General features: G+C 46.3%; 1 protein-coding gene across 3 annotated transcripts in view; it reads right to left on the bottom strand.

Annotated features, from left to right (window-relative positions):
* The window catches only part of ARFGAP3 (ADP ribosylation factor GTPase activating protein 3), a 752,488-nt gene that overhangs the window by 664,400 nt on the left and 60,794 nt on the right, over positions 1-27,294 (bottom strand). For all 3 annotated transcript variants that reach the window (XM_029600104.1, XM_029600102.1, XM_029600105.1), the window contains exon 2: positions 20,839-20,957. In XM_029600104.1, coding sequence (XP_029455964.1) covers positions 20,839-20,957 — 119 coding nt within the window. The remainder of the gene's footprint in view (positions 1-20,838; positions 20,958-27,294) is intronic.

The raw sequence follows: 27,294 nt of genomic DNA, 5'->3' as shown, positions 1-27,294 counted from the left end.
TGGTAGAGGTTGGCCAGGGGAAGGCACTGAACTGAGGCTGTCTTGTTGTGATGGTGGGGCTTCCAGCGGTGTTTCTGCTGGGTGTCTCCCCTGCTGCTCCACAGTGGTAAGGAACTGTGACAGGAAAAGGGAAACCTGGGACATCGCCTACGAGGCCAAGGAGTCTTGAGGGGTTGGCAGAGGCTGTCTTTGTGGATCAGTGGGTGACGGTCCAGGATCCCTGGGAGGACCACTATGGGGTATCACAGCCAGTAGTATATCCGTGTGTGGACCTCTGGGTGAATGGGGGATCATGGGAGGCCCCTTGTGCCTCTTTTGTAAAGGCTCTTTGTGTTGGGACTCAGTGGACAGGCCAGAGTAGACTCTGGATGAAGTCGAGGAAGTATGAGAGGCGGCTGGTGAAGAGGGTGCCACGTCTGAATCCACGACCAAGAGAGGGGAAGACTCTCTGGGTCTTTTGTGTCCTGAACGGTACTTCTTGGGGTTCTTTTCCGGTGTGTGCGTCAATGGCATCGGCGCAAACTTGTTGGATGTGGTGGTGGTGCGTTGGGGCCCCAACGCCACTCGGCGCAGATGTCTTCGTCGCCAGATACCCTCAACGCATCTCCTGCATCATACATCGGTGCCGTTGTCACTTGCTTCGGCGCCGGCCTGGACAAACCGGGAGGCCCAACCGAGGAGGCTCTGCGCTGTGCCAATTCCTTGGAGGCCAGAGAGGATTGAGTCGACTCTTCCGAAGGGGCATACGAGCCCGATGTTATTTTGGCAGCCCTCTGCCACTAGGCTCGGGGGGACATGCGTCCGAGTCTCTAAAGGCTGCCTGATCGTGGTTGGGTCCCAGGCAAATGTAACATTTCTCGTGGCCGTTGGTCACGGACATGATTTTGCCGCATTGGCAAAATCTGAAGCCTGGTGGCCGCAGCATGTCGAAGAAAGTAGAAAAAAGTGAAGAGGCGAAGATATAACACCTTTCCCATAGATTTTCTGTTTTTTGGTTTTTTTTACATTCAGAGAAGTGTTCCGCTGAGGAGGAGAAGAGCTCCGCATGCAGTCAGGCCCGCAGAAAAAAATGGACTGAGGAGGATGGGGGAAGCGGGGGAGGATCCAAGCAGGCACACTACACTGAAAGACTTTATGTTCTAAGAGAGCTCCGCCACCTAGAGGACATCCCAGACAGACACAGTATGGCTAATTCATGCTGCGTATCTACGGGAAAATGGAAACTACAGTCCCCAGGCGTAACAAACAGTCCACAGTGCCCAAATACTTTCTTGGTGAGTGGAGCGCAAGAGGAAATGATGTAGGCTTCTTGGATTGTTTCTGCAAATTCTAAAACATAGCTGTCTCTTATCACACTTAGTTCTGTTGTAATTTTGGCCAACGCCTTGTAAAAAAAAAAAAAAAAAGCCTATCAACCCCCAATGGCTGGAAAACTAGAGTGGACCAACCTTGCTTCATTGTGATGACTTGGGCCCCTCTAATTCCCTGCCCAGGATTGTCCTGTTTGACTTCTGCACCCCCCCCCCCCCCACACACACACACACACACACGGAAGGACTTCCCCCAGGACTGTGTTTTGCCTGAGCCTGGTCTCCGAGTCCCCAATGGGGCCTATTCTGCCTAAATCTTCTAATATCCTGAAAACAGGAAGATATAGGAAAGAACTTCTTTCCCCCTTTGGTTTGTCCTCTGGCAATTTATGCCCTACAGACTCTCCGAGATGCTTCATTAAATGCTCCAAGTCCTCTCTGAACAGGAGCTTGCCCTTGAAAGGCAAAGTCTCTATCTGCAACTTGGACCAGACATCCACCAACCAGTCCATCAGTCAAAGAAGTCTCCCAGATCTTCCACTTCACATTTGTGGATGTCTTCTGACCGAAGACCAGTGTTCTTTTCACACACTTGTCACACAAGAAAGTCCTTTTCTTCAAGAAAGTGCACATCACACTACCGCCTCTTCTCTTCCAGCTGTTGGCTACTGGTTTCTGCCTGTTCTGGCACCTCCACCCACCTTCTTTCCTTCCCCCCCCCTCTAACTTGACTCTCTACCTCATGCACATCCTTCTCCTCCTTACCCATCTCCCCCTCCCTAGCTACGCTCAACTGATGCACCACACTCCTATCCAGTCACCATTCGCCCACCTGTCAGGCTCATTTTCTTCCCCATTCGCACCCCTTCTGTCATGCTCCATTCACACCACAGCCAAGAACACCCACTGCACTCTTTCACGAACCTAAACAAGCAAACAGACTTACAGAACAACCACTGATGCACTCAAGAGATATAATCACTCCATAATGCAAACAAAAGAGAAAAGGAAAGGAAAGGGACAGTGAGAGAAAAACAAGCAGCACAAAAGACACCACTCAGAAATCGCAAAAGAACACCTCCAGCTCTTAACTAAACTTCCAATTCACTGCCAAAGCCCAGATCCATGCAGTAACAGAACAGCTTTCTCCACCTCCATTAACTCTGCCACTTCTGACCATTACTGGACAATGCTGCCTTCATTACTGTCATTCATGCTGCCATCATCTCAAGTCAACTACTGTAATGCACTGCATGGCAGATGTAATAAAACTGGCACTATTGTTTTTTACACTAATTTTTGATACTGCACACAGTAAAAACCAGGAGCTCCACTCGATGTAATAATGATATGCAAATGAGACTGGCATTAAAAATTCGTGCTGGGGGATGGGAGGAAGTGACATCACTCCTCATGAGAACACCTTAACCCGGTGCTCTCCGTCTCCACTCAAACTAAAAGCACCTTTTGGCATTTAAGTTTACTATTCCGCTTAAACGACCTGCTGTCTAAAGCTATCAGGCACCTGATGGCGGCGTCGGGGAAGAAAAAGCTCACAGATTTACAGAAATTCTCATATTCCAAACTCTGAGAGGAGCACGAGCCGGCAGGCAGCAAAATGGCGTCGGGGGAGTCGCGAGCTGCGCAGCGGGAGGACGGAGACTTGATTGCTGGGAATGACACGGACCTGCCCACGAGGGGTGAAATGCGCAGTTGGTTTCAAGAAATCAGGCAGGACATTAGATGTCTGGATGAAACAGAGATACGCTTAGATACTCAGGGGGAAAGCTGGAACTCTCTCCAAAAGGACACTGCATTGCTTAACTCACAATATCAGCAACTAGCAGACAAAATGGAGGACATAGAAAACCGCAGCAGACGGTGCAACATTCGCATTAGAGGTGTACCAGAGACTGAAGAGTACGCTGACTCTATTGCCGTAGTCACCCAGATATCTAAATTTTTCCTCTCTCATGAAGAGCAGAACGTGGGGGCGACCACTATCGATATTAACATAGAACGGGCGCACAGGACCCTTGGACCCCGGATCTCCAATCAGCCCAGAGATATAGTGGTATGCTACCTTTCCTATCAGCAAAAAGAGCGAGTATATGCTGCTGCTCGCAAGCAGCGCACCTGGCTGTGGGAAGGACATGAGATCGCCATATTTGCTGACCTGGCTGAAGGCACCCTCCGCAAACGGCAAGAATTCAGATGTATTACTTCTAAGCTATTGGCCTCCAACATTCGTTATCGCTGGCTCTTCCCTGGAGGCATGGTATTTACGCTGGAAGGGATCTCTCATTGGGTGCGCACTGTAGAAGAAGCAGCAGGTATCCTTAACAATGCGGATCTCAACGTCGAGGTGCCCCCTAAATCCACAACTGCGGGCGCCTCCACTCGAGGTGCTCCCCCATCGGCGCCACCGAAATGGCAAAGGGTTACCAACGGCCGCAGACGACTACAAAGAAATTCCTTGGGATCTCAGGCACAAACTGATCCTGCGCGATTCTCTGTTTTCAGAGCAGGGTGTTTTCTTTTTTTTTTTTTTTTATCATTTCCAATATTTAACTTCACAATGTTTAAGTGGAATCACAATAAGTAAATCATATTCGTAAAAAATATTATTGCTGACATAATATTTTATAAACAAATATATCTCATAATTCAAATTAAATAAGATAAATCTCAGCCTTAGAAGCTTAAACATATTCCACTTGAATATTCAAAGTAATATAGTACAACACAATCAAAAAAGGCTAAGGCATTTAAGTTAACACTGGGAGTCAAATCTAACAAAATATATTCTTAATAGAAAGCAAATACATAGAGTTACCTGCACTTTTCTCTTAATATTAGCTATAATGGGGATGAAGTGACTAGTTTCCTTTGCTCAATAAAACTTCTCAAATGGTCAGAGATGAAGAAGACAAATGTCTCCTGATCCTTTTTTATCAGACATTTGCAAGGAAACCTTAGTGTAAATGAATACCCTAAGGATACAACCTCTTGACGGAGTACTAGAAACTCTTTCCTCCGCAATTGGGTTGTTAAAGCTAAATCAGGGAAAATCTTAACATTTTTCCCATAAAGTGTGACTGGGTACTTGGAAAAATATTTCTTCATAACCTTATTCAGGTCTAGGTAATTTATAAAGGTAACTATTAAAGTTCCCCGGTCTATCACTTGATTAGAATTCTCTAGAAATTCTGAAAGATTTCCCTGAAATGGTTGGTCAGGAGTATTTAAATTAGAAATTATTTTTGGCAGGAAATAACATATATTTATAATTGGTAAATCATTTTCCAAAAACCCCAACAATTCCTTAAGAAATTTAAAGAAAGTTTCTTTAGGTATTTCCCCCACAATTCTTGGGAAATTTAAGAGACGAAGATTTAGCCGTTTTGAGTTATTCTCAAAATTTTCTATCTGCCTTGCAAGCAAGGCTCTCTCTTTCACCACAGCGGTATGGAATTCAATATTCTTTTTCTCACTCTCTTCCAAGATTTTTATCCTTTCCTCCGATTTCTTAACGGACTTTGTAAGTAATTGTATTTCTTGATGACTTTTCCCAGTATTCAAGTCCATTTTCTTCTCCAATCTCTTGATATTATTCGACATTTCAGCCATTAAATCCCACATTAAGTCTAATGTGACCACGGCTGGTCTGGTAACAATCTCCAGGGACTCACCACCGTCAGACGGGTCTAGTCCCCCGGTTGCTCCCTCGGACAGGTCCAGCTCCACGTCCCCCTCCTCTGGATCTTGGTTCGGGGCCTCCGTGGATCGATCCTCCCCCTCGTCTGCTCGGGTTATTACACATTAACCCGGTAGGAGTTTCCTCCTCTGTGGCGTTTCTCCGGCATTGCTCTCCTGACCTCTGCACCGGAGGTGGTCTTTGATCTGGACTGAGTGATGCCTCCTCAATTTGGTCGGTGCGCTCTCCCAGAACGCCCGATAAGCTTGGATCCTTGGCTCCCGTTTGTAGAGCAGGGGTAAGCATGAAACGCGTGATCTCTTGTTGTATTGGCGATTGAAGGGGTAGTGAGGGAAAAATCCTCACCTTCCCCTTTCGTTTTGGAGGCATAATTTCACCAAATTCAGAATTTGTTTGCAAAACGAGAGAGATTGGCGTCTCTGCTTCCATCTATGCCGCCATCTTGCCCCGCCTCAGCAGGGTGTTTTCTTATTCACTGTCTAGCTGTTATGCCTATGGGTCTGCTCTAATATTGCTGACGCTACTTGCTTCTCTTGCCAGTTCTTTGGGATGGCCTGTCCCGTTGGGTAGGTTCTGTATTATGTGGAATGGTCACACTAGGATTCTTATGATACAGCCAAAAGAGTTTTGTTAGTTTCATTTGCAAGTTTGAGAGGGACGTAGAGGAGATGTGACTTAACATCCTCCTTCTTGTACTGAGATATGAGAGAAATATCTCAGGTGGGGCAGGGTGGGGGGGAAGGGGATAAACCTACTGGGAGCTATGATGTCTGTTGGGGGAGGGGGGGTTGAGGTTTGTGGGAGGATGGGTGAATGCTTGCGACTTCCGGTATTGTTCTATGGGGTATGTGTACTTATGTGTAAGCTGCCAGTAATTTTCGATACTTTATCGGTTTTGGGACACAACCCCAGCGGATGTCTTCTGCACCCTATGAACACTAAGTTTGCGGAGTACTCACAGCCGGGACCCTTATTGCTTTGGGGGTGGGTGGGAGGGGGGAGAGAGCCTGTTGGGTTTAATTAACGAGAGACACACGTTGAGAATTTGTACTGCTCTTTATTATATTCTCTTGTATATTTGCATCATTGCTATCTGTACAGCGTATATTTCACCTATGTGCCTGTCTCAATAAAACTTTCAATTATAAAAAAAAAAAAAAAAAATTCGTGCTGGGGATCAAGACTGACCCGATTTCCTGAGACCCGAGAGGTAGATGCCACCTGCTCTAGCAGCCCCGATGCCAACATCATCAATGCGGTTGGGGGATAAGAGGTGGCATGCAGCAGCATGCCCCTTAGCGCTGATTTTTCTAACCTCTGGTATGGGAAAAAAAGAGAAAAGGGAAGGCCAACTTCATCTCACGAGAGTCCATGCCAATCCAAGGACCCATGGATTTCCATGCGTCCTGTGCAGATCAATTACCGCAGGTAACGCTGGGTTCAGAGTCTGTAGTTACCTATCTAAGTCTAGAGGCCCATTTTCCTCCTCCTATGCCAGAGGATCCGAAACCTGGTGCTGTGAATAATCAGAGAGATCAATTATTGCCTGTGTCCTTAAAATTTCCTGTAGAAATTTTGAGGGAAACATTCTTTGTCACCTGAATCTCCCTCTGGAACCCAAATGCAAGGTAATATACCAATTCCAGTACCTGTTAGTAGCCTCTCACAGGTGAAGCTCTACAATAACCTGGGGAAATCTCTGAAAGATATCTGGCTAATAGTTGCAAGGACTGAGTCAAATTTAATGGATACTGTTTCTTAACTTTATGAATATATGAAAGGGTCTTCTGTAAAAATGAAGGAGCATGATGATAGACTTGAGAGTAGAAGTATGATCTATTTTATCTAGCATAGTGAACAACCTTCAGTCTACAAGTGTGTCTGCTATTAAGGATAATTTAAGTCTACATCTTAAGAATGACAATCAAGAGAATAGAATGAAAGCTAGAAACATACATGTGTTAAATTTTCCTAAAACTCAATTTATATCCAGCTTGGAGTTATTAAAAAAATGTTTAAAAAGTGTTACAATTCTCAGAGAAGTCTTTTCTAGAATCCAATTTTTATGTTCCATATAAGAGAAGGGAATCTGTGGGGGGAGGAACGGACAGCAGATTTGTTGGAACCTTTTTCTAGCCCTGATATATCTTCTTCAATCTTCTAGAGACAATATTGCAGCTAGGGCTACATTTGTGGTTAACATTTGTTTTGGATAATGATAAAGATATATTTCTTTAAAAGTATTTAAAATATAAAAATGAATTATTTTATGGTCAGCCACTAATGGCTTTTCCAGATGTCTCAAGAGAAACCCAGACCAGAATGAAAAGTTTTTTGGCTTTGAAAGCCCAGGTTTTGGCCATCAGCAGTTCTTTTTTTTTTTAAATTCCCATGTAAATGTTTAGTTACATATTTGGGGGAATAGATTTGTGTATTAATCAGGAAACTCATTTGAAGAGTTTCCTGATTAATAAAGAAACTAGGGTGGGAACGGGTTGAGAAGTGAAGGTATTGGGATCATGTGTAAACTTTTTCTTTCTTTAGGTTACTTGTTTTGTAACCTCTTTTAGGAAGTCTGTTGGTCCGCCTTATTAAAGTGTACTAGTATATATTTCTTTTGTTAACTGGAAGAAGATTGAAATGTTGAACTTGGAGACAGCCAGAAGTACAAATTCTTGGGGAGAGCTAAGGAATGTTTAATTTATCCTTATTTCAGAGGGCTTGTTATATTTTTCTGGTTTTTTTGTGTAGTGCTAACCTTATCTGTATAGCAGATACAGTGTCCAATGAACAGACCTGGCTAAGGGTTAACTGTTTAACTCCCTCCCTGCTCCTCTACCCACCCACTCCTAGGTTTGGTTTTCTGATATAGTCTGCCTAAATACATAATTGACAACAAGATAAATGTTGAGATTACTACCTGATAATCTCGTTTTCCTTAGTGTAGACAGATGGACTCAGAACAAATGGGATAGTATCCGCGTGCTAGCAGTTGGAGACGGATCTGACGTCAGCACGGGGGTGTATATATCCCCACAGGAAGCGTAGCTATTCAGTAATCTTCCTTGCAAAAGCTGTGATAGATGTGTGTACTGACGCTCAGTGAAAAGTGAAACAGGATTCCCCTGACCGATTGACAGTAGCTGGAGACCGCCAGCATTCCCAACCGGAAGGCGTGGACACCTGGTAGAGTGTACGCTTTTATGGAAACAGATGACATGGCGTGTAGCCAGATGGACTCAGAACAAATGGGATGTACAAAAGCTTTACTCCCAGCCTGGGCGGGAGGCTGCCTGAGGCCCATGTAGTACCGCCCTTGCAAATGCTGAGTCCTCCCTGGCCTGGACATCCAGACGGTAGAACCTGGAGAAGGTATGGAGGGAGGACCATGTCGCCGCTTTACAGATTTCTGCAGGCGATAGCATCCTGGATTCTGCCCAAGATGCCGCTTGTGCTCTGGTAGAATGAGCCTTGACCTGTAGAGGCGGAGACTTTCCAGCCTCTACGTACGCTGCTCTGACAACTTCTTTAATCCAACAGGCGATGGTGGGCCGCGAGGCCGCTTCACCTTGCTTCTTCCCGCTGTGCAGGACGAACAGACGGTCCGTCTTTCGTAGGTCTTGTGTAAGTTCCAAATATCTGGGCAGCAATCTGCCAATGTCGAGATGGCGTAATAAACGCCCTTCTTCAGATTTCTCCAGACCCGCCGTGGTAGGCAAAGATATGTTTTGATTAAGATGAAACTGTGAAACCACCTTAGGTAGAAAGGAGGGAACCGTACGAAGATGGATAGCCTCCGGAGTGATTCTGAGAAAGGGATCACGGCAAGACAATGCTTGTAGCTCTGAGATGCGGCGGGCTGAACATACAGCCAGCAAGAACACCATCTTCAAGGTTAGAGAACGAAGAGACAGGCCCCGAAGGGGTCTGAAGGTGGATCCGGCGAGGAAATCCAAAACAAGGTTGAGGTTCCACAAAGGCACAGGCCACTTCAGTGGCGGATGAATATGCTTGACTCCTTGCAGGAAGCAAGAAACATCTGGGTGCTTGGCGATGGTCTTGCCATCCCTCCTGGGACCATAGCAAGACAGCGCAGCCACCTGAACCTTGATGGAGCTGAGGGACAGACCCTTCTGAAGTCCTTCCTGCAGGAAATCCAACACAATAGGGATTGTGGGTGCATGTGGATTGGTGCCGTGAGTGTCACACCATGCTTCAAATACTCTCCAGATCCGGATGTATGTGAGGGATATGGAAAACTTGCGAGCTCGGAGGAGGGTATCAATCACGGGCTCCGAGTAACCCCTCTTCCTCAATCGAGCCCTCTCAAGGGCCATACCATAAGAGAGAATTGAGCCGGATCCTCGTGAAGAATGGGACCTTGATGTAGAAGGTCCCGGAGAGGAGGCAGGGGAAGGGGCTCCCCTGCCAGTCTTCTCAAGTCCGCGTACCAGGGTCTTCTTGGCCAGTCTGGCGCCACTAGAAGAAGTAGGCCCCGGTGTCTCTGAATCTTGCAGATGATAGCGCCTAGCAGAGGCCACGGAGGAAAGGCGTACAGTAGAGTCCCTGGAGGCCATGGCTGAACCAGGGCATCGATTCCGTGTGAGAACGGGTCACGCTTGCAGCTGAAGTATCTGGGTACTTGAGCGTTGGACTTGTCCGCCAGTAAATCCATGTCCGGAATCACCCAATGATCCACAATCATCTGGAAGGCCGTGGGTGAGAGCTGCCACTCTCCCGGATTTAGGCTTTCTCTGCTGAGGAAATCTGCTATGGTATTGTCCTTCCCGGCAATGTGGACGGCGGAGATGTCCTGAAGATTCACCTCTGCCCAAGCCATCAGAGGGGCGATCTCCAGGGATACCTGTCGGCTTCTGGTTCCGCCCTGACGGTTGATGTATGCCACCGTGATGTCGGACATCACTCTGACTGCTCTATTCTTCAGTTTGTGAGCAAATCGAAGGCATGCCAATCGGACTGCCCGGGCCTCTAGACGGTTGATGTTCCACGCTGACTCTTCTCTGTTCCACCGCCCTTGTGCGGTGAGTTCTTTGCAGTGTGCTCCCCAGCCGCTCAGGCTGGCATCTGTGGTGAGCAAGATCCACGTGGGTGAGGACATCTTCGACCCCCGGCTCATGTGGTTGGACTGCAACCACCACCGTAACTGGGTCCGCACTCTGGCTGGTAGAGGTAGGTGCGTGGAGTAGTTCCGTAAACGGGGGCTCCAGCGAGAGAGCAGGGCGTGTTGTAGAGGTCTCATATGGGCCCTCGCCCAAGGTACCACTTCCAGGGTGGATGCCATGAGACCAAGAACCTGCAGATAATCCCAGGCTGTGGGCCGACTGGCTCCCCTCAAATACTGAATATGCTGCTGAAGTTTCAACTTTCGCTTGGTTGTGAGACTGACTGTGTCTCCCCGGGTGTCGAACTGCACTCCCAGGTATTCCAGTGACTGGGAAGGCTGTAGGCAGCTCTTGCTGAGGTTGATTACCCAGCCCAGGCTTTCCAGAAGGGCTATCACTCTGTCGGTGGTCCGAAGGCTCTCCTCTCGTGATTTCGCCCTGATCAGCCAGTCGTCTAGGTAGGGATGGACCAGAATTCCTTCCCGCCTGAGTGCCGCCGCTACCACTACTACCACCTTGGTGAATGTCCGTGCTGACGTTGCCAACCCGAAGGGCAGAGCCCGAAACTGGAAATGGCGGCCTAGAACCTTGAAGCGTAGGTAGCGCTGATGATCCGGATGGATCGGGATATGCAGGTATGCCTCCGACAGGTCTAATGCCGTGAGGAATTCTCCTGGCTGTACTGCGGCCTTGACGGAGCATAGAGTTTCCATGCGAAACCTCGGTACCCGCAAGTATTGATTGACCGACTTGAGGTCCAGGACAGCCGAAAGGTACCCCCTTTCTTGGGTACCATGAAATAAATGGAATAATGTCCAGAATTCACGTCCCAGGCAGGTACTGGGATGATGGAGGAAGTGGTGAAGACCAGAACTGTGAAGGACTTCAACGGGGCGTGGGATAAACACTGTGGATCCATAAAGTCAAGAGGCCGCCAATGAAGAGTGGGTGACTCGCCAGAATGATGGCTACTGCCTGGAGACAATACCCTTAGTCAATAAACATACACATGGTTACTGTGACTCCAACATCACTCTAAGATTCAACAGCAAGAGGAAATGTGGAAAAAAGGATTTGCACTCACAAAGACGGGAGTAGCTGGCTTGTTACGGCGGTTACTACCCCAAACCAAATATCCAAATTACTACCTCCACCTTCCTCTATTCCTGATGCCTTTCAACTAGCTTGATCACTCCATTCTTATACTTCACTTTCAATACATATCCAGCATAGTTCTCTGCTTCAACAGCAGGGGAAAAGAAAAACTGTTACTTCACACATCCAGCAGAGCTCTCTGCTTAAACGGCAGGGGAGAAGAAAAAAGGGTTCGCACTCACAAAGCGGGGAGTAGCTGGCTTGTTACGGCGGTTACTACCCCAAACCAAATGTACCTGATACTTCACTCTCGACGCATATCCAGCATAGCTCTCTGCTTCAACGGCAGGGGAAAAGAAAAACTGATACTTCACGCATATCCAGCATAACTTCAATGGCAGGGGAGAAGAAAAAAGGATTCACACTCACAAAGCGGGGAGTAGCTGGCTTGTCACGGCGGTTACTACCCCAAACCAAATGTGCCTGATACTTCACTTTCGATGCATATCCAGCATAGCTCTCTGCTTCAACGGCAGGGGAGAAGAAAAAAACTGATACCTCACGCATATCCAGCATAGCTCCCTGCTTCAACGGCAGGGGAGAAGATAAACAACCAATAAGGGCTGTATAACATAATCTGGGTAAAAACAAATAAGCATGGGTGTAGCTTGCTTATTGCGGCGGTTACTACCCCTACTACCTCTAACTAATCAAGCTAGATATTTCACTTGGATGCAGCTCCTCCACCGCTCTCTACATTAATGGCGGGGGTGGAAGGGAATTAGAACCAAGAGCTAAGAGAAACAGATAAGTATGGGAGAAGAAAGAGGGAAGCTTGCTGGGCAGACTGGATGGGCCATTTGGTCTTCTTCTGCCGTCATTTCTATGTTTCTATGTTTCTATGATGGCTTTCAAGGACAGGAGCCTCGCCAGGGTAGCTTCCAATGCTGCCTTCTTGTGTATGGGACATGAAGATTCCACAAACTTGTCCGGAGGGAGATGATGAAAGTCCAGATAATATCCCTCCCGGATAACGGCAAGGACCCACTGCTCCGACGTAATCTCGACCCATCTGGGGTAGAAGAGGGTTAACCTGCCCCCTATGGCTCAGTCCCCCAGATGAATCGGCGGATTCTCATTGGGAGGCGCGGCCGGGACCCGAGCCCGGGCCCACTCCCCTCTTGCGCTGCTTGGTCCGAAAGGACTGATTCCTGGCCGGAGGACGTGGTGCCTGGTAGCGACCCCTGTAAGGAACGAAACGCTGGGAACTCCTGCCCCTGGAGGGCCTTGGAAAGGCGCACTGGCCCCTTCTGAACCGATCTTCCGGCAATCTGGGCACTGGAGAGGCACCCCATGCACTGGCCAGTTTATCAAGGTCGCTGTCAAATAAAAAAGAGCCCTTGAAGGGCAATCTGGTGAGGCGTGTCTTAGAAGGCGCATCAGCCGACCATCTTCGGATCCAGAGCTGCCTCCTGGCCGCTACGGAGGATGAAATCCCTTTAGCTGTTGTCCGGACCAGGTCAGATGCCGCATCTGTAAGGAACGAAAGAGCGGATTCCATGTCTGCCGCTGGAGCGTTGTTTCTAACCTGTGACAAACAGGCACGCGTCACCACCGTGCAGCAGGTGGCGATCCGTAAAGATAAAGCTGCCACCTCAAAGGCCTGTCGCAGAATGGCGTCCAGTCACCGGTCATGAGGCTCCCTGAGGGCCGTCCCCCCTTCAACCGGAATGGTAGTGCGCTTGACCACAGCGCTAATCAAGGCGTCCACCTGAGGGCATGCCAGCAGGTCCTGGATAGCCGGTGCCAATGGGTACATGCTCTTCAGAGCCCGACCCCCTTTGAAGGCAGCCGCTGGTGCCGCCCACTCTAAATCGATCAGTTGTTGCGCCGCTTGTAAGAATGGAAAATGGCGGGCCGTAGGACGAAGACCTTCCAGCAGGGGGTTCTGCGCAGAGGGTACCAAAGCACTGGGACCTGTAATATCCAATTCTGCCAGACTTTAGGGAAGAACCGCCTCATGGTTCTATATGGCTCAGTCCCTGGAGGAAGGTCCCCCTCGTCCGGGAGTTCGGACTCATCCTGTGAGACCTCCTGGTCTGACTGATCCGGACTGTCCATCGGTGGGAAGTCTCGCTCGCGATAAGGTCATGAGGGTCCAGGAACCGGATCCGCAGGAGCTGCCACTGCAGCAGCCGCCGCAGGCGTAGCCACCGCAGGAACCACAGGAACAGCAGGAACCGCAGGGCCTGGATGGACAGCCATTTGCATCTGTACAAAAGCATGAATTCCCTTAAAGAGATCCACCTAGGAAATTGAAGCAGCCTCTAATCGCCGGGGTACAAGCTCCCCCGAGATTCCTGATTGGTCGAGACTGCCCCCTAACTCCGGGGTAGCCCCTGGGGAACTGTCCACAAATCGTGGTTGAGACTGGTCCTGGCCCGAGGGTCGCACGGCCCCCTCACATTGGGCACACAGAGAATCTGGCTCATCACTGCGCGTGGCCCTAAGGTGGCATGCAGAGCAGAGGCCAAGGGCTGCAATGCCTGAAGCAGGCGGCGCCGTCCCTGAAGACTCTGCAGTGTTCTGATCCATTGAACAATAGGCGCGAAATACAACAGGCGCTCAATAATAATATGCAGCAGCAATAGGCGCTTAATACAACAGGCGCTCAATAATAATATGCGGCAGCAATAGGCGCTTAATACAACAGGCGCTCAATAATAATATGCAGCAGCAAGAGGCGCTTAATACAACAGGCGCTCAATAATAATATGCGGCAGCAATAGGCGCTTAATACAACAGGCGCTCAATAATAATATGCGGCAGCAATAGGCGCTTAATACAACAGGCGCTCAATAATAATATGCGGCAGCAATAGGCGCTTAATACAACAGGCGCTCAATAATAATATGCGGCAGCAATAGGCGCTTAATACAACAGGCGCTCAATAATAATATGCGGCAGCAATAGGTGCTTAATACAACCGGTGCTCAACGTGTGCACAGCAATAGGCGGCCAAGAAACCAGCTCAATGGTATGCAATAAGCACAAAGCAATATGCAGTTAGCAATATACACTCAAAGGCCTTCAATAGGCTTTCAGCAATAAGCAATCAGCAATATATGCTCAATTTGCATTCAATAGGCTTTCAGCAATAAGCAATCAGCAATATACGCTCAATTTGCATTCAATAGGCTTTCAGCAATAAGCAATCAGCAATATACGCTCAATTTGCATTCAATAGGCTTTCAGTAACAAGCTGTCAGCAATATATGCTCAATTTGCATTCAATAGGCTTTCAGCAATAAGCGATCAGCAATATACGCTCAATGTGCAGTCAATAGGCTTTCAGTAACAAGCGGTCAGCAATATACGCTCAATTGGCATTCAATAGGCTTTCAACAATAAGCGGTTAGCCATATACGCTCAAATTGCATGCAATAGGCTCCCAGCAATATGCTGCTAGCGATATACGCTCAGTGGCATTCAATAGGCACTCAGCAAGTCACCGAAGCAAAGCCATATACGCCCAAGGAGGAAGAAAGCCGCGCCTATTACGGGCGCGGAGTACCTGAGCAAGGCCCCACAATGGCGTCCTCCACGGCGTGCCACGCCGCCGATCCTCTGTGCTTCGGAGACCCGTAGGAAGAGATGTACTCCTTACCAGCTTCGGCGCTTCCCGGCTGGAACACAGGCGGTCTCCGGCTGCGGGGGAAGGGACCACCTCACCGCCGCAATTGAGGATATGCACCCGCTACCTCGTCCACGCCGGGACAGAGGGCCTTGTATGCCTCACCCGAACGTCGTCCGGGGGCTGTGTCACTGCCGCGCTTCGGCAGGACCGAGGACTTCCACCGCCGGGGGAGCACGGCAATCACCCCGGGAGCTCAACTGGGGGAGGAACCCTAGGGTATCTACCGCAGGAGCGCGGGGCTCTAAAGTTGAATAGACAGCAAAACAAAGTAGAATCTAGAATGAGAAGAAAAGAGAAAAATTAAAGTAGTCTTGGAAAGCACGCTCAACTAGTGTGCAGGCACTCCAAACTGCTTTGGAGACGGAAATTACTGAATAGCTACGCTTCCTGTGGGGATATATACACCCCCGTGCTGACGTCAGATCCGGCTCCAACTGCTAGCACGCGGATACTATTCCATTTGTTCTGAGTCCATCTGGCTACACGCCAGGAAATTAGAAATTTGGTATTTCCTTAGGTGTTATCCATCAAATAAATTTAGCAAAATGAGGACTACCCAAGGGTGGAGCCTTTATTCTGAGGGAAATCATCTGGAAACTAGGGCTTGCCCCATTTGTTCAGAAATCTCTTCCTTGAAAAAGGAGCTGGCTGAAGTTAAAGCTGAATTAGCTGCAATAAAGAAAGTTTCACCCACTTTACATTATTCAGGAATTAATTCCCTATTACCACAGAAAAACCAAAAGTCATGGAAAAAGAGGTTTACAGTGGGCTCAGGTAGGATAAGACCTGTGTCCCACAGACACATATTCTTGACAGCTGTGCAGCCCACAAATCTCCCCCCCCACCCCACCACACACACACAGGGCATTAAGGAACTCAAAAAACAACAGGATTACAGTGAGCTCTGGTAGAATTAGACCTGTGATGCGGAGACACACGCTATATCAAGTGACAAGTACAAAACGCCTTTTCTGTATTAGATAATGAAGAAGCTCTTGCAAAAGAGATTGAAGTGTTATCTGAAAGAAAGAAGAAAACCAATTCATACAGAAATTCCATAAAACAATCAGTAACCATAGGAAAAAGCTCATTGTGCTGGGTGACTGTCATCAGAGGCACTAATCTTGGAACTCTTAGCGAAGGAAACACTTCAGTTAAAAGCCTCCCAGGATCATAGGCCAGCAAAAATGCTATTCAAATTGTCAAAGTGATCAAAGAAGAAAGCAAAAACTCTAAGGTTGATATTATCAGCCATCTGAGAACCAACGACCTCGCTAGAAACAGCATCCAAGCGGTACAGAGAAATTTCCAGTTTTCTAGCAAAGCAGATTAGTCACATAGTGACAACCATTGCCATTTCAGAAGTGTTACCTATTCATGGAAAGGGGAAGGAGAGGCTAAGTCATATTAATAACTTCAATGTATGGCTCAAATCCTAGTGTAAGGAATAATGTTTGGGATTTATTGGTGCTGGGGATGTGTAAGCAACAGTAAAAAGCTCTTTGTCAAAGATGGCTTACATCTGTCTGTGGCAGGAAAAAGGATCCTAAGAGATAACTTCAAATCCTATGCCATAAGGTATTTAAACTAGATGCCGGGAGTGTCAGAAAGAAATTAGAATGTCACCCCCCAAATCAAATGCAATGGAAAATGGTGAAGTGGATAACAAAATTCAACTAAATAAGTCACAAAAGGAGTCCAAGAAAAGCAGTAACCTGAATGAGAAAAGCTGGAAAGCTATGAGCACAAATGCTCATAGTTTGGGTAATAAAATCCCATATCTGCAAGCCCTAATGGTGGAGGCGGACTTGGACGTTGTTGCTGTCACGGAGTCGTGGTTCACGGAATCTCATGATTGGGATACGGCAATACCGGGCTATAAATTGTTAAGGAAGGACAGAGAGGACAGGAAAGGGGGAGGGAGTGGCTCTATGTCAAAAACAATACCCAAGCATCTGAGCTGCAAAGAAGATGGGGCAAAGAAGAAGCACTATGGGCCGACCTAAAAAAAAGATGGGGCATCCATTTTTATTGGAGTAGTTTACAGGACTCCAAATCAAATGGAAGAGCTTGACAGAGATCTGGTTGAAGACATCCAAAAGATGGGAAAGAAGGGAGAAATGGTGATTGTTGGATATTTTAATCTGCCAGATGTAGACTAGAGAATCCCTTCTGCAGAATCTAACAGTAGTAGAGAGATAGTGGATGCCCTGCAAAGGGCTCTGTTCAAACAAATGATAATGGATCCCACGAGGAAGGGAGATATACTCGATTTAGTGCTCGCTAATGGAGATAATGTCTCTAATGTCCAGGTGGGTGCCCACCTCAGCACCAGTGATCATCAAACTGTATGGTTTCATATCACAAATAGGATACAGAGAAGAAGCATGAAGACCCGAGTTTTGCAGTTCAAACACACAGACTTTGATGAAATAGGGAAGTACTTGGAGGAAGAACTAGAAGGCTGGGAGAACAAGAGAGATGTTGAACAATGGACCAAACTAAAATGAGCAATTACCAAGGCAACTAATCTATATGTTAGAAAAGTAAGGAAAAGCAAAAGAAAAATGAAACCTATCTGGTTCTCAAAGGAGGTGGCTGACAAAATAAAAGCTAAAAGAACAGCATTCAAGAAATATAAAGGATCCCAAAGGGAGGAGCACAAGGAAGAATATCTGGTGGAAGTGAGGGAGACAAAAAGTAATCAAGACAGCAAAAAGTCAAGCAGAAGAAAGGATTGCCAAAGAGATAAAGCGAGGTGCCAAAACATTTTTCAGGTACAGAGAAAGAAGAAAAGTTCAAAGTGGTATAGTGAAATTGAAAGGTGAAAAGGATCAATCTGTGGAAAGAGACAAAGAAATGGCAGAAATATTAAACAAATACTTCAGTTCGGTGTTTACTAAAGAGGACAGTCGTTAGTTAACAAGAAACTGGAGGGGAGTGGAGTAGATGCAACTCCATTTACAGAAGAGAATATATGGGAAGAGCTTGGAAAACTAGAAGTGGACAAAGCCATGGGGCCTGAGGAGGTTCATCCCAGGATACTGAGGGAGCTCAGAGATGTGCTGGCGGGTCCACTGCGTGACCTCCCTAGAAACGGGAGTGGTGCCGAGTGATTGGAGAAGGACGGTGGTGGTCCCGCTTCACAAGAGTGGGAGCAGAAAGGAGGCTGGAAACTACAGGCCGGTTAGCCTCACCTCAGTGGTAGGAAAAGTAATGGAGTCGCTGCTGAAAGAAAGAATAGTGAACTATCTACAGTCAGAAGAACTGCTGGACCAGAGGGAAGTTCCTGTCAGACAAATCTGACTTTTTTAATTGGGTGACAAGGGAATTAGATCAAGGAAGGGCACTGAATGTCATCTACTTGGATTTCAGCAAAGCTTTTGATATGGTCCCGCACAGGAGGCTTGTGAATAAAATGAGAAGCTTAGGAGGGAGTGCCCAGGTGGTGGCCTGAATTGCAAACTGGTTGACTGACAGAAGACAATGCGTGATAGTAAATGGAACTTACTCTGAAGAGAGAGCAGTGTTAAGCAGCGTGCCGCAAGGATCGGTGTTGGGACCAGTCCTGTACAATATCTTTGTGAGCGACATTGCAGACGGGATAGAAAGTAAGGTTTGTCTTTTTGCGGATGATACTAAGATCTGCAACAGAGTGGACACCCCGGAATGAGTGGAAAGAATAAGACAGGATTTAAGGAAGCTGGAAGAGTGGTCAAAGATATGGCAGCTGAGATTCAATGCCAAGAAGTGCAGAGTCATGCATATGGGTGTGGAAATCCAAATGAACTGTATTTGATGGGGGGTGAAGAGCAGGAGAGAGACCTTGGGGTGATAGTGTCTAACAATCTAAAGTCGGCGAAACAATGTGACAAAGCGATAGCTAAAGCCAGAAGAATGCTGGGCTGCATAGAGAGAGGAATATCTAGTAAGAGAAAGGAAGAGATGATCCCCTTGTACAGGGCCTTGGTGAGGCCTCACCTGGAGTACTGTATCTCCAAAGGGACAGAGACAGGATGGAGGCGGTCCAGAGAAGGGCGACCAAAACGGTGGATGGTCCTCATAAAATGACTTATGAGGAGAGATTGAAGAACCTAAATATGTATACCCTGGAGGAGAGGAGGAGCAGGGGTGATATGATACAGACTTTCAGATACTTGAAAGGTTTTAATGATACATGGTCAACAACAAACCTTTTACGTTGGGAAAAAAATCATTAGAACTAGGGGGTCACGATTTGAACCTCCGTTCTGAGGAAGGCTCAGAACCAATGTCAGGAAGTATTTCTTCAAGAAGAGGAGATGGTGAAGACAAAAATGGTGAAATATTTCAAAAGGGCATGGGATAAACACTGTGGATCCCTAAAGGCAAGCGGGGGGAGGAATGTAGTAAGAGACATGGGGGTGGATTACTGGAGTGGAGGCTACTACCTGGTGATTACTACCCTTACTCAATAAGCCTTCGCAAGGTTAATGTAACTCCAACATTGCTCTCTGCTTCAACGGCAAGGGGAAAATGTGGAAAAGAGGATTTGCATTCAGACAAAACCAACAAGGACTGAACTTCACAATCTGGGTAAAACAAATAAGCATGGGGTAGCTTGCTTATTACGCTGGTTACTACCCTAAACCAATTAAGCCTGAATACATCACTTTGAATGCATATACAGCATTGCTCTCTGCTTCAACGGCAGGGGGAAATGTGGAAAAAAGGATTTACATTCAGACAACATCCAACAAGACATTGATCTGTGCAGTCTGGGTAAACAAGCATCGGGGTATTTGCTTAATGCAGGGGTTACAATCCTTAACCATTAAGCCTTATGCTCACCTTTGATGCAACTCCAACATTACTCTCTGCATCAATGGCAGGGGGTGGCAGGAAATTTGAATCAAACAGTTACCAACAAGGGCCCTGAACTTGGTGGTTGGTGAAACATAAGTATGGGAAAATAAGTTTGGGAGCTTGCTGGGCAGACTGGATGGGCCAATTGGTCTTTTTCTGCCATCATTTCTATGTTTCTATGAATTGTTATATAATTTCCTGTGTTTTTTCATTAATTCCTGTAAGATACACATATATATATATATATATATATATATATATTTTTTTTTTTTTAATCTTAATAAAGTATAAAGAAAGAAAAAAAATTGTGTTAGGTAAAAAAATAAAACATGCCCAGGATGCATCCACGGGAACAAAAAGAACCACCAGCTATAAATCGGCAGTTGTTAAGTAAGACTGTGGTAGCCACACAAGAGAACCTTTGGGAGAGAGTCACATAGAATTTGACACTGAGAAAGAAACATAAGGAATTTATAATAATTGTTAGAATACTTAAGTTCAGAGGGATCTTAATTAGTAAAATCACAGTAGATACTTCAGGTAATTCATTTTAGTTGGTCTGACCTTTTGTACTAAAGGCAACAGGATTCTTTGAAGACTACACAAAAAATATTTTATACATTAAGAAGATAAGGTATTTATGAGTTATGGATTAATGTGTGTGAGCAAGCAAACATGGCTACAAGAGAATCAGTGTGTAGGTGTTAGTTGAATTTTAAAACCAATTACTAGGTGTTGCTTTCTGAGCAATAACAGACTTCACTCCTCCCCAGGCAATCAGGGAACAAAAGACCTGACCCAGAATGGAACCTTGGTCCTCCATACAGTAACACGCAGAACTTATTTTTAAACAAGTACAAGCAAAATAAAGTTCTCTTTCAACAAGTTATACCACCAATGAAACATTAAATTATATTTAATTTCACTTTTTTTAAACCCAATTTTCAATATAGATTTAAATATATTTTGACTGAAAAAAGATCACTGAATATATGAAAAAAAGGTAATGAAAATAAGCAGTTCTATAGTACTAAAGTGCTAAGGACTTACCTAATGAAAGACAAGTGCACACCAAGCGATCGATGTGTCCCTGAACAGTCAATACATAGAAAAACACCGTAGGTTATGCTCGCCCAACTTGGGTTTTTAGCTCCACAGTCAAAACACATCTGGAAAACATACAACATTTTTTAACTGTCATGTATTTTTGAAAAATACACAAGCAGGTTCAAAGTTTTTTTAGTTCAGTTGATACACATTATGGTTTTCAGGACATGCATCAAAATTACATTGTTTACCTGCAACAGGTTTTACTTAGACAGTAGGATAATCAGCCACATAGTTATGTCATCCGATACAGAAACAAAGTTTCTTCTACAGCTGTAGAAAAGCATAAGAAACTATTTTACCTGAGTGGGAATTACCACTCTATTCCTGCCATGCAGGACTTCCTGATTCCTACATAAAAGCTTCAGAAATCAACTCCAAAAAAGGAAGATGGAAGAGAAAATGTCACCGATTATCCTGTCATGCATGGAGAGCCCCAATGCTTAGAAAATAATTTTCTCCATTCACAAGCAGTATGAATCAGTCATAGAAAGTGGACTCCCTAGTTAAGGATTGTTTTCCAACGGGAAAAAACAGGCCAATACAGTACAGGGCGCTCCAGCGCAGAGTTAACCCGCGTTTGGATGCGCGTTTTCGACGAGCTAGCTTTACCCCTTATTCAGTAAGGGGTAATAGCACGTTCAAAACGCACAGCCAACCCCCCCAAAACTAATAGCGCCCGCGACATGCAAATGCATGTTGATGGCCCTATTAGTTAGCAAAATAGCTTACCTTGTAATAGGTGTTATCCCAGGACAGCAGGATGTAGTCCTCACATATGGGTGACATCAGTAATGGAGCCCTATATACAGAAAAACTTCTATCAAAGTTTCTATGAAACTTTTGACTGGCACCAGTGTGCCCACTGAGCATGCCCAGCATGCCATGATATTCCCTGCCACAGGGGTCTCCCTTCAATCTGTTTTGTAGCAATTAGCGTTAGCCAAAAATAAAATAATAAAATGCACCCAACTCCGCGGGGTGGCGGGTGGGTTTCGTGAGGACTACATCCTGCTGTCCTGGGATAACACCTATTACAAGGTAAGCAATTTTGCTTTTTATTTAAAATATTTTATATACCGGCATTCGTTGTGGACATCATATCGGTTTACAATCAACAAATTAAGTTAGGAAAATTACATTTTAACAGGGAAGTTCAAACTGGGAGATGGGGTAACGATAGGCAGCTAAGAAAGAGAGTAAAAACCAACAAGGATCCTCGCGGTGAGAAAAGAGAGTAGACGTATTGTGGTCTACATTGGCACGGGTTAATGACTTTTTATTCTGGGTAAGCTTGGTTGAACAGCCATGTTTTCAATTTCTTTTTGAAGTTGTTCATGCAGGGTTCAAGGCGTATGTCAGGCGGTAGTGTGTTCCAGTGGGTGGGGCCTGCAATCGAAAGAGCACGGTCGCGTGTGGAGGAGAGATGGGCTGTTTTCAAGGAGGGCACAAGTAGGGTGCCAGCTTTTGCTGTTCTGGTGGGTCGACTGGACTTAGGAGTTGTAAAAGGGAGGTCTAACCAGTTGGAGTTGTGCATGTGGATTGCTTTGTGGATTATGGTGAGTGTTTTGTAGATAATGCGTGATGTAATGGGGAGCCAGTGTAAGTCTCTGAGGATGGGGGGTGATGTGATCATATTTGCAGGAGTTTGCAATGAGTCTCACTGCAGAATGTTGTAGCATTTGTAGGGGTTTAATGGTGGAGTAGGGGAGTCCAATGAGTAAGGCGTTGCAGTAATCCAATTTGGAAGTGATGGTGGCTTGGATAACTGTGCGGAAATCATGGGTGTGTAGGAGAGGTCTCAGTTTTTTGAGCACATTAAGTTTGAAAAAGCAGGCTTTGAGTATAGAGTTCACGTAGTTCTTCATGCTTAATTGATGGTCAAGGATGACTCCAAGGTCCCTAACAAAGGGTTATGTGGAGGGGAGGTTGGGTTTAGTAGTGTAAGGCAGAGAAGAGGAGGTGGATGAAGGGGGGGAGATGAGTAGCAGCTCCGTTTTGTTAGTATTGATGGCAAGATGGAGATTAATGAGAAGGGAGTTAATGGCTGTGAGGCATTTCTCCCAGTGTTCGAGGGCGTCAGCAAGAGAGTTCTGTATAGGGATGATGATTTGAACGTCATCAGCGTACAGGTAGAACTTGAGTTTAAGGTCAGAGAGGAGGTGGCATAGGGGAGTGATATAGATGTTGAAGAGGGTTGGAGAAAGTGAGGAGCCTTGGGGGACTCCCTGCAGGAGGGGTTGTGGGGTGGATGTGGCGTTCCCGATTTTAACAGAGAACTTTCTGTTAGAGAGGAAGGATTTGAACCAGGCAAGAGCAAGACCTGAGATGCCAATGTTTTCCAGACGGGTTAGAAGATGATGATGGCTAATGGTGTCAAAGGCTGAAGAGATGTCGAGGAGGGCAAGGAGGTAGCTGTGGCCTTGACCCATGCCTCGTAGGAGATGGTCAGAAAGGGAGAGAAGTAGTGATTCAGTGTTAAAGTGTTTCCGGAATCCAAATTGAGATGGGTGGAAGATCAGATGGTCTTCAAGGTAAGCCATGAGTTGTGAGTTGACCACTCTTTCCAAAAGTTTGGCAATGAAGGGGAGGTTGGAGATTGGGCGGAAGTTGGAGGGATCTTTGGGGTCAAGTGATGGTTTCTTGAGGAGGGGTCTGACTACTGCATGCTTGAGTGTGTCTGGAACGGACCCATGCGCCATACAGCAGTTGATGATGTCTGCTATGGCTTTGACTATAGCGTCAGGGACGGCTAGTAGTGCTTTGGAGGGTATAAGGTCTTCAGGATGGGAGGAGGGTTTGAGCTTTTTGAGGATAGATTGGATTTCTATGGTGGAGGTAAAGTCAAGAGAGGGCATTGAGGGTTGGCAGGGGGTGGGGGGGGGGGGGCGGGCAGGCTGGGTAAGGGACTGTTCGAGGATGGGGGAAATCTTTTTAGGAGGGTTGCAATTTTGTTGTAGAAATATTTAGCTAGTTCCTCGCATTTGGCGGAGGCATCATAGTCCGGTGTGGTAGGAGAGATAGGGGTGGTGAGACTTGAGACATAGGAAAAGAGTATTTTAGGGTTGAATCTGAGGTCATGGATTTTTTTAGCGTAATAGTCACATTTATGTTTTTGGGTGGAGGTTCTGTAGCTGTGGAGAGCTGATTTGAAAATGGCAGAGTTTCGAGGGGTCTGGTCTTTGCGCCATTGTCTCTCCATTTGCCTTAGAGTCGTTTTTAGGCTTCTGAGTTCTGAAGTGTACCATGGGTTGGTAGGTTTTGAGGAGTTCTTTATAACTTTGTTGGAGATTGGGCAAAGTTTATTGGCGATGTCTCCTGTGAGGTTATTCCAAGATGCAAGTGCTGTATCCGGATCTGAGCAGTTTAAGTTGAGTAGTGAGGTGGATAATGCATTCGCCATGTCGGCACTAGAGGGGAATTTTCTGGATGTTACGGTCTTACTGTTATTGTTGTTGCTAGGGGGGCGGGGGTGTTGATGGTTAGCTGGCCCTCTATCAGAAAGTGGTCCGACCATGGTATAGGGGTGGAAGTGGGATGGCTGGTGGCTTGGATGGCGGAGTTGATAAACATTAAGTCTAAAGTGTGTCCAGCCTTGTGTGTGGGGGATGTAATGATTTGCCGGAATCCTAAAGCCTGTATGGATTGTAGTAGGGATTCACATGAGGTAGTTTGGGGGAGGGAGTCCACATGGAGGTTAAAATCTCCAAGGATGACGGAGGGGATGTCAGGTTTTATCCAATCTACGATGAATTCGATTAGAGGAGAGGGGTCAGCTTCTAGGTAGTTGGGAGGGGCATATATCAAACAGATTTGCAGGGCGGTTGATCTGAAAAGGCCTATTTCTAACCTGGGGGGGTGGCTATGGGGATGGGTTTGAGGTTTAGCGATTTCTTAGCCGCTAGCAGGAGGCCTCCCCCTCTTTTTTTGGGTCTGTGGATTGAGAAGAATTCGTATGAGGAGGTGGGAAGTTGGTTAATGAGGACAGTATCGGAGTCTTTAAACCAAGTCTCCGTAACAGCGCAGATATCGGGTTTGCAGTCAATGAGGAGGTCATTAAGAATGAGTGTCTTTTTGGCTAGGGATTGTGCATTGAAGAGTATTATGGAGAGGGTGGTGAGGCCAAGGAATTGGGTCAGTGGAGAGATTAGAATGGGGATGAGAGATTTGCGAGGTACGGAGGGGTAGAGAATGTTGGGGGGAAGGCGTCTGTGGAAGGGGGTGTGAATGCGTTGGATCGAGTATGATTCCATGTTGGTATGTGGAGCTGGTACACTGGAGGGATGAGGTTGGGGAGAGCCTGGTATGGAATAGGTAAAGGAGCCTGGTCGGGAATAGGTAAAGGTGCACAGGGGATGTTAATGGTAGTAAACAGATGGCAGTGGACAGTGGTAGGCAGTAATCAGCCACATGGCATTAGATAGTGGTAGGCAGTAATCAACATGACAATAGACTGTGGTAGGCAGTAATCAACAATAGTAATGGTTATAGTCTGTGGTAGGCAGTAATCAACAATAGTAATGGTTGATGGACAAGCAGGATGCTAGTCCTCACATATGGGTGATTAACAAGCTAGAGGCTGAGTCATTTTGCAGTGAAGCAACAGTGAAGTATTGTTGTTGAAATGAATCAGCCGAAGATCATAGCAGGTTGGATGTAGAAGGAGTTGGGATTACACTGGAAACAAGTTCTTTAAGACGGATTGTCCATAGGCTGAATCTTGTCTTCCTTCTTTGTCCAAACAATAGTGAGCTGCAAAAGTGTGAAGAGAACTCCATGTTGCTGCTTTACAAATGTCCAGAATAGGTACAGAGCGAAGGTGTGCTACTGAGGTTGACATCGCTCTGACTGAATGTGCTTTTACTCGCCCTTGGAGAGTAAGGCCTGCTTTCTCATAACAAAACTGTATGCAGTCTGCTAGCCAGTTTGACAAAGTATGTTTACCCACTGCTTTACCAGGCTTGTTTGGATCATAAGATACAAATAGTTGACTAGATTTCCTTTGGACTGTGGTGTGGTTTAAGTAGAAGGACAGCGCACGTTTACAGTCCAAGGTATGTAAGGCTCTTTCTCCCTGGTGAGAGTGAGGCCTTGGAAAAAATGTTGGTAAAACTACAGATTGGTTCATGTGGAATTCCGTGACTACTTTTGGAAGGAATTTAGGATGAGTACGGAGGACCACCCTGTCATGTAGGAACTTTGTGAAAGGTTCGTATGTGACAAGTGCTTGTAGCTCACTAACTCGTCTAGCTGATGTAATGGCTATGAGGAATACAGTTTTCCATGTAAGATATTTAAGGTCGCAGGTATCTATGGGTTCGAATGGAGAACGCATGAGCCTGGCTAATACTATGTTCAGGTCCCATTGTATGCTTGGGGAATGAACTGGAGGTTTTAGGTGAGTTAAACCTTTCATAAATTTACTAACGAGAGGCTGTGTAGAGATAGGTGCGTCTCCCAGCTTGTTGTGGTAAGCTGAGATAGCACTTAGATGTACTCTTACAGATGAAGTCCTAAGACCAGAGTCTGAAAGATGGTATAGGTAATCTAGTAGTGAGGTAGTGGGGCAAGTGAAGGGATCTAAAGATTTGTGAGTGCACCACAAAGTAAACCGTTTCCATTTGTAGGAATAATTCTTTCTAGTGGAAGGTTTACGTGAAGCTATCAGCACTTGAGATATAGTGGTTGGAAGGTTGAGTGGTTGTAAGATCAAGCTTTCAACATCCATGCTGTCAGGGATAGGGATTGAAGGTTGGGATGGCGCAACCGACCCTGATCCTGAGTTATGAGATTGGGAGCTACTCCCAGGCGAATTGGATCCCTGACTGAGAGGTCTAGCAGTGTGGGAAACCATATCTGTCGAGGCCAGTATGGGGCTATGAGTATCATGGTCCCTTTGTCCTGTTGAAGCTTCACTAGAGTTTTGGTTATGAGTGGTATCGGTGGATATGCATATAAGAGGCCTGAGTTCCAATGGCGAGCAAAGGCGTCCGTTGGTAGGTTGCTCTCCTGTTGCAACAGGGAGCAGTAATTGTTCACTTTGTAGTTCAGGTGATATGCAAAGAGGTCTATTGTTGGTTGACCCCAGCATTGGAAGATCTTGGTTGCTATCGTTGGATCCAAGGACCACTCGTGTGGTTGGAACTGACGACTGAGGCGATCGGCTATTATGTTGCGGATGCCTGCCAGGTAAGTGGCTCGAAGAAGAATGGAGTGGGCTAGGGCCCAGTCCCAAATCTGAGCTGCTTCTTGGCAAAGGAGGTAGGAACCTGTTCCCCCTTGTTTGTTGATGTACCACATGGCTACTGTGTTGTCCGTTTGAATCAGCACAGTCCTGTGTGAGAGGCAGTCCTTGAACGCATGTAGCGCATAATGTATAGCTCGAAGCTCTAGGAAGTT

The sequence above is a fragment of the Rhinatrema bivittatum genome, chromosome 4, assembly GCF_901001135.1.
Source record: "Rhinatrema bivittatum chromosome 4, aRhiBiv1.1, whole genome shotgun sequence".
In the NCBI taxonomy this organism is placed as follows: Eukaryota; Metazoa; Chordata; class Amphibia; order Gymnophiona; family Rhinatrematidae; genus Rhinatrema; species Rhinatrema bivittatum.
The sequence above is the reverse complement of the archived record's forward strand: the minus strand, read 5'-3'. Positions and strand labels throughout refer to the sequence as shown.